The sequence below is a fragment of the Chanos chanos genome, chromosome 6 (genome assembly GCF_902362185.1).
Source record: "Chanos chanos chromosome 6, fChaCha1.1, whole genome shotgun sequence".
Classification (NCBI taxonomy): domain Eukaryota; kingdom Metazoa; phylum Chordata; class Actinopteri; order Gonorynchiformes; family Chanidae; genus Chanos; species Chanos chanos.
The window spans coordinates 45,727,058-45,734,557 of record NC_044500.1 but is presented as its reverse complement, the minus strand read 5'-3'; the positions used below and the strand labels follow the sequence as shown (position 1 = coordinate 45,734,557).

Sequence of the window (7,500 nt, the reverse complement as noted above, 5' to 3'; positions counted from 1 at the left end):
ATTTTACTTTCCTATAGTCCAGGCTGAGTTTCCTGTGTACTGCCAGCAGGTGGCAGTAAGGAGCAAAAAAAGTTCAAAAGGTCTGTTCACGCGGACGTAACATTGTATCTTAAACCGAACCTAAAACAAATGCACAATTTGTAATTGAGAGTTGTGACCTTATAAAGTTGTTATGGCACTTTTCCCCCCGCCTTCCCACATATGAAATCGCATCAACTGTTATCTGTCATCTGTTTTATGTAGGCGCAAAATATCTGAGAGAGACATATAACAAGCATATCTCTGTCTCTTGTTATTTGTTGGTTTTTTTGTTGTCGTTGCTGTTGTTTTTTTTTTGTTTTTTTTTAAATTTTACTTTTGTATGTCATTTAAATACCATATGCCGGATGATGATGAACTTCCTTATGTTTCATTGTAGTTCATGTGCCCTGAATAGCAAAGCTGGAAACATTTTACAAAATGGACAAAAACACGAGTCACTCGGGCGTAGTGAATATCTTGATGGTGTCACAGAAAACCAGCCGATATATTCTGACAAGTCGTCTTTTTCCGCAGTATTAACATTTCCGTGAATGCTTCGCGATATTATTCATCAAAACTCTTGTGACTACAGTATTCAAATAGTATAAACACACCCTTTAAACAGGTTTATGCATGACAACAATACCACTAAGAGATAATCTATCAAAAAGGCCATGTTTAAATTTGATGAGCGAGACACAAAAATGATAAAATGTTCAGTCAGTCAGATGAACAATTAAATAACTCAGTCCATTACTAACCGTTTGTTTACTCATCATTGGTTAAACTTAAAAACCAAAGTTTGGTAAAACTGGATCTTTAGACAAATATATTTTAATACCGATCATTGCAACCCATACTGAAAATTCACCAAGTAACACTGAATACAGCACAAATAAATACGTTTTCAACATCTGGCATTAAGGTCTAGATTTTGTTTTTCCTGTAGATGCCCAAAGCGCGACAAGCCAAAGGCTAACATGATATGATTAATCGACAGAGTTAAATGTGTAGTTCCTATCCCGAGGTGCTGCACATCCGAGGATGATACCGTAGGCTACTGTGCGCTAGAACTGAGAAATCGCTCGCTCTGAGAGATGCGGGGCAGGTGTGCATTGATCTTACTTGCCCTTTGCAGAGGAAGTGTGGGCAGAGGGATTTTTGCCCGAACAGTGACTTCGAAGCAATCAGGCATTCTTTAATAAAAAAAGGTGGGCGGTGTGTGTGTGTGTGTGTGCGCGTGTGTGCACGCGCTGGTGACTTCAAGTTTGAAATTTAAAAATGAAACTACCGAGTTTCTCAGTATTTTTGTAAATACAAACTCATTTCAGTGAAACGGGATTGACCAAGGCTACACGTACAGAGGGGAAAGGTATACCACGCACTACCAGAGAAATTGCATATCCTCGGCCGAGAAATAATCGTCTTCTTATACGTTTAATCACGTACTTTTTACTTGAAGTTCTATGAGAATGTAGCCTAATATGATAGAATGCCACATACTGCAAAATAACAACACAAATAAACAATTTATAAAAGATTATAAATTGTGAACATATCGGCCTACACACCCACTTTCCTCGCACTTTAAACAGTGCCTTACAAGTTTGCGTGCATAATTCTATCTTTTACGACTACTAATTCAGACTGCAGCTGCTGCATTTCTTCGGTGGCAGCTGAGATATTCACACATGTAGTCATATCAGCCTCTTACTCCGGCGGCCAGCTGTGGTTAACTGTTTACGCGCCTACTGGTTTTACATTTCATTTAAACACTCACGTTATTCACTTTCTATATCCCACTTAGTTCACTCCGTATTTTCGACTAAGACACGATAATACAACATGCCCCAAAGATAACAGAGACCTGAAATTAAATTAAGATTCAGACGTAATAAGTAGACTATTTAATCTTTGATGGATCTTTAAACACATACGTGGATATTACAGTTTACTCTTCAAATCACATTTCACTTTCAGTTTATTTGTTGAAAAAACTTTTGCAGTTCGGTAAACGAAACTAAGAACACACAGAGGGTCAGATTTACTAAAAATGTGAGTAACACCAACGAAAATTACTCATACGAGTGGCACAAGGAAACGATTTCTTGTTTGCTGAAGTTTTAAGAAAGATGACGTGACAACCGTTGGCAGTAACAACCTCTTTATTCTAAACAGTTCTACTGGTAGCCTATGATTGTTCTGCTGGTATGACTGGGCCAGCATATGACTTGAAAGGCTTAAATTCATTAAATTAATAATTATGAACTAATTTCTATTTCACCCTTCCCAAAACACTACGTTAAAATTTCCCTCTTAACTAAAGACCCTTGTTAAGCAGCTGGTCTAATTCGTTAGGACAGGTAAAGTTGTCATATTTGACCTATGTTTACTACACACTTATAAAATGTAATTTATGTGCTTTTAATGAAAATACATGCATACGTACCTTTTTTTTTTTTTTTTAATAGTTTACAGAGTCCACATTGTAATTACTGACTGTAATATTTTGAGCGAACTACGACAAAAGACAGCAAACAAACATCCAAGAGGAAAGGGAAATTCCGTCCCCTATTCGACTTGTAGAACAACGACAATGAAAGCAACGGTATTTTAGGACGGCGTGTGTTATCTGAATTCGTCCTGCAGCTGTTAAAAAGAGAAAAAGACTATTGCAAGTATTTGAAAATAAGGCAGGTGTTTATCGTTTCATAGCAAACAGCACCAACACAACAGGACAAACTAGGGTACTGTTTCAACGTTGCGCATGAACAACTTTTCTAGTTCAAATGAGGGGGCATGGCATTCTTCAGTCTATCGACCCTACACAAATGATTGTTTCTCTGGGATTTCACACATACATGCCAAATTGAATATCCCATTTTGCATTTTGCTTTTTAATAAAGACAATGTCGCCTTCTCTCTCTTGTGACCCCCTCTTTAACTGCCAAGTTTGCACTTGTATCTGCAACGCGTATAACAGCACAGTCAGTCATACCTTATACAGGTGATCACGCTTGATCAGTAACTTCAAACGCGGATATCCATCTGTTTTATTGACATCATTCATTTCGAGCTCTCTGCCCTTTTTTCGCTGTTCCCTCAACAACAATGTTTAAACGCAATAACTCCCAAATGCACATATTGATATCAGTACTCGCTCAAAAAGTCTCAACTCATGTCAACTGACCTGTTAATAAATTATCTCATGAACGTACAACTCAATTACCTACTTCACATGAGTTCGCTAGTCTGTGCCTATAGTAGGCCTACTGTCAAGATGTCAGCAAGTTGAAATACTCTTCAAACTCGCAGGACTGTAATACAGGCCTAGCGCACTTGACATTTCTGTTAGCCTTTTAGCACGAAATTATATAGTTACCCATACTGAAACAACTGAATCCACTGTTAGCCTGCTGGAATTGTGCTCACTTATCAGTCCTGTCACTAAAACAACACGCAGGCCTATGTGTCATTAAAATTGTGTTCCAGTGGCTTCTCCAGTTAGCCTAAAACTGTGCGGTGAGATCGCTAGCTCAGTGGCCGTTCGTCCCGGACACAGTTTACTTTCATATGAGCTGTTAAGTTACTTAGTTACTGTTGATTTTCTTTTACAGAAGCTATTCAAGCTTGTTATTGTTAGTTTACTTTTATGGACGCTGTTTACTTCGTTACTGTCAGTTTACTTTAATACGAGCTGTTTACTTCATTAGTTACTGTTAGGTTACTTTAGTTGAAGCTCTTTATTTAGTTGTTGTGAGTTTACTTTAAAAGAAGCTGTTTGTTATCTTGTTATGAATAGATGTATTAGGGACTTTTACAAAACAATGTGACACATTGACTATAATGGTCCAGTTTCAGAGGTAGCACAATAGCATTCAGCTGCTGTCTGAGACGCTGTAAAGAGCATTTAGAATGTGCGCTCAGTTCTTTTTAAGTACCCGGTCAAAGACAAGAGGGGTCCACCGTGTGGGTGCTGTTTACCTTAAGGCATTCATTCATTTGTCGGGGATCTCTCTCGTTGAGCAGGGGCCTGGTGTCACTCTGTGTAGAAATGACATCCTCCTCCTCTTCTTCCTCCTCCTCCTCCTCTTCTTCTTCTAAAACCGTCTCCAGTTGGGTTTTCCAGGGCGGCGTGTCAGAGTTGTCTCGCTCTTCAGTATCTCCCAGGTCGATTTCCGTCACCTCTTGATCAACCCCTCTCTTCATGGCGCCTGTCATCTACACACATACACATGCACGCACACACACGCACACACACACACACACACGCACACACAAAAACTAAACAAGGAAATCACCTTGTGAAAGACTATTAAGTGCTCTCTCTCTCTCTCTCTCTCTCTCTCTCCCTCTCTCTCTCTCTTTCTCTCTCACATGTTCACATACAGATAGAGCTAGATGTCAAGGCTCACACGGTGTAGACAAGGCTGTGAGTTATATTAGGAAAATGACAGCGCCCACACAGAAATTCCCGAATGGACCCACATGGCCGGATCACTGTCCTTACTTGTAAGAGTTATAAATACCGTAGGATAAGCTGCTGCTGGCTGAAGGGAGGCCGGGGTAAAACCCAGACCACCTACACTCAGTACTTTCAGTATCTTCAGCACATTTTGGGGCTCTCTTGAGAAAGGAGATGACAAACCATCTACAAGCAGAGACAAGCTTTCAAAAAGTTTGAAAAAAAAAAGAAAAAACAAGACAAAACAAAAAAAAAGTCCAAGAGGGCAGAGCCCCCTCACTGCTGGTCTGAAATGTCAAAACCCTTGCTGTGATAAAGCGTGTGAACATCTTCACACATCCTTCATGTCAGAATAAAAAGAAAGAAACAAAGAAAGAAAGAAAGAAAGAAAGAAAGTATAAAATAAGTTCTCTGACATGAGAGACTCTTTAAAAGCTGATGTGAACTGCTTTTGATTTAAGGGCCAGTGGTTTAGATTTTTTTGGTTTGGTTTCTGTTTATGCTGACATGTTTACGTTGTAACGCTGTTGTTTGTTATGTGAGTTTGGAGTGGTAACCTGAAATGTGTACTCACAACCTGTTTGCGTGTGTGTCTGTGTGTGTGACAGAAATATTTATAGAATAAATAAATAATATATACATACATATAGGCCCTGTGCATACATACAGTACCAGTCAAAAGTTTGGACACACCTACTCATTCAAGGGTTTTTACTTTATTTTTTACTATTTTCTACACTGTGCTTTGTTTACACTCTTATTTTGCTCACTACATAATTCCATATGTGTTATAGTCATAGTTTTAATGCCTTCAGCATTGTTCTACAACGTAGAAAGTAAACATAATATAAATAAAGAAAAACCACTGAATTAGAAGGTGTGTCTAAACTGGTACTGACTGATACTGTATATACATACATGCATACTTAGAGAGAGAGAGAGAGAGAGAGAACCATTTCCCCTTTGAGCAATGTGTGTTTTTGTGTACACTTCCTTCTTGTAATACCAATCTGTGGTGCTGATTCAAGGAAGTACCTTTTTTTTCCATTCAATCATTCAAAAACCATGACTGAGAAAGGATGATTGATCTTTGTTCGAAGATTCCACTGATGCTGACATCATCATGATGCATGCAGAGTAGCATGGGATGCCTGAACAATGCACATACCAGCAGGTAAACATGATTCTCCCCCTGAAATTCGACCCATGCATTTCGAATTTTCGACAATTTTAGCTTTACAATCTTAGTTTTACTCGGTTTTCATGCAGTGCGAGGACAACCCCGAGTTGCAACACTGAACGGTATTACGAGTTGTAGTTTTGGTTTGAATGAGTTTGTCTCGTGTCAGCAGAGTCCCACAACAAGAAACACAGAAGGCAACGGGTCTTCATTCCTGGTGAGATGAGAATCTCTCACTTCTTCTTCTACTTCAGCTTTTGTGAGTATTTGACTCTGATTTTTGAGACCGCGTTTTTCATTGTCAGTTTTTTTGCACCGGGCGAAAATTCACTTTTAAGGACAGTTTCACAGACTTGCATTTACAATCACAAACTGGCAAAAGAAACCAAAATAGCGAGGTTTCAGTTCAGCGCGGAGCCACATCTCAATGCAAATTTTTTACTTTTTCCTGTGCTGAATGTCAAATTTATTTGCTGAATCTGTAACTACACCTGTAAACTTTTGGTTATACAGAATGTGATGTGGTGCACAGCTTGGGTAGAATTTGAACTGCAATGATGAGCTATTAAAAAATCTCTAAAAACAATGAGTTCATCTATACATTTATGTAGACATTACATTATGTAGAATTCTGCAAAAATTATCATCAGCTTAATAAGCTTCAAAAGACAAGATGAGAGGTGATTGACACAAAATCAGTCATAAGTGCTGTAGGGTTGTGTTATTGTGGATGGATTTTTTTTTACCACTCTATCATGTGAACTGGTGAGGGTTTGTGGCTCATAGTCACATGTGGATGTGAAAATAGGGATACACTGAGCATTCACACACTTACAGGACAAGTGCTTTTTCCTCATAGTAATTCCACAGTAACCTTCAGTAATTTATGTTATTTTGTTTTTTCCATTTTTGTTCTGTTCTGTTCTGTTCTGTTTTGGTCTGTTCTGTTCTGTTTTGGTCTGTTCTGGTCAGGTTTGGTTTGGTTTGGCTTGGTTATTTTTTTTTTGGGGGGGGGGTGGAATATGTAGCATTTTTGTGTTTTTCATGCTCAGGTTTAGTGATTCTTCATTTAAATGAAACTCGAGCTTAAACCTCGACAAAGCCATTTTTTTTTAGCTGCAACACATTGGTCACTATCAGTTTCACAGACTGCGCCTCGTTAATGAAGGCTTATTTTAACCCTGCACCCCATATGAGTGCCTTGGATTTTATTGAGTTTGCACTGAATTTAAATCATTTTGGAGTAAAACCCTTCTCAGTTGTTTACATATGCAAAACTACCTTACAGTCATATTACAGCTTGGTTGAGAATGGGGTTTGTAGTTTGACACATTTTATTTAGTCAGCACTAAATTCATTAGCATTCCTTTTTTTTTCTTTCTCTTTTTCTCTCTTTAGTTCTCTCTATGCAGCTGCCACATCGTGTTCAAGCCACAAATTGCACTTGCAGGTTCCATGCCAACAGCTCTGTCACATTTGAGCTTCTCTCGGCTGGCCAGCGCTGCACCGTGCTTCACTGGGCCTCAGATGTAAGTTTGAAGGAGTTGTCTTTCTGTCAGTCCTCTCACAGTTCATCCTTGTTTTTTATTCTTCTGCATTTTTCTTAAATTAAAACATGCTCAGTTCTCTGACGTCATTCTGATGTTCATTCAAAACCCCCTTGGCGCCAGTGTCGGTATTTAAACGGTAGAGAACACTTGTGAATCCCCTGTCCCTCAGGACTGTTTTTACCTGTGTCCAACCGTGGTACTTAAGCTACAGCCAGTTTCTTAACAGCTGTATGCTTGGTTTGTATTCTGCCTGACTTAGAAGCCGCTTTGAATAAAAGCGTGTG

At 38.9% G+C, this 7,500-nt stretch overlaps 1 protein-coding gene across 1 annotated transcript in view; it reads right to left on the bottom strand.

Annotated features, from left to right (window-relative positions):
• Window positions 1–4,230, bottom strand: part of cav4a (caveolin 4a) — a 5,270-nt gene extending 1,040 nt beyond the window's left edge. The window contains exon 1 of the mRNA XM_030778416.1: window positions 4,006–4,230. Within this exon, the coding sequence (XP_030634276.1) occupies window positions 4,006–4,230 (225 nt within the window). The remainder of the gene's footprint in view (window positions 1–4,005) is intronic.
• Between the last annotated feature and the right edge of the window lie 3,270 nt (window positions 4,231–7,500).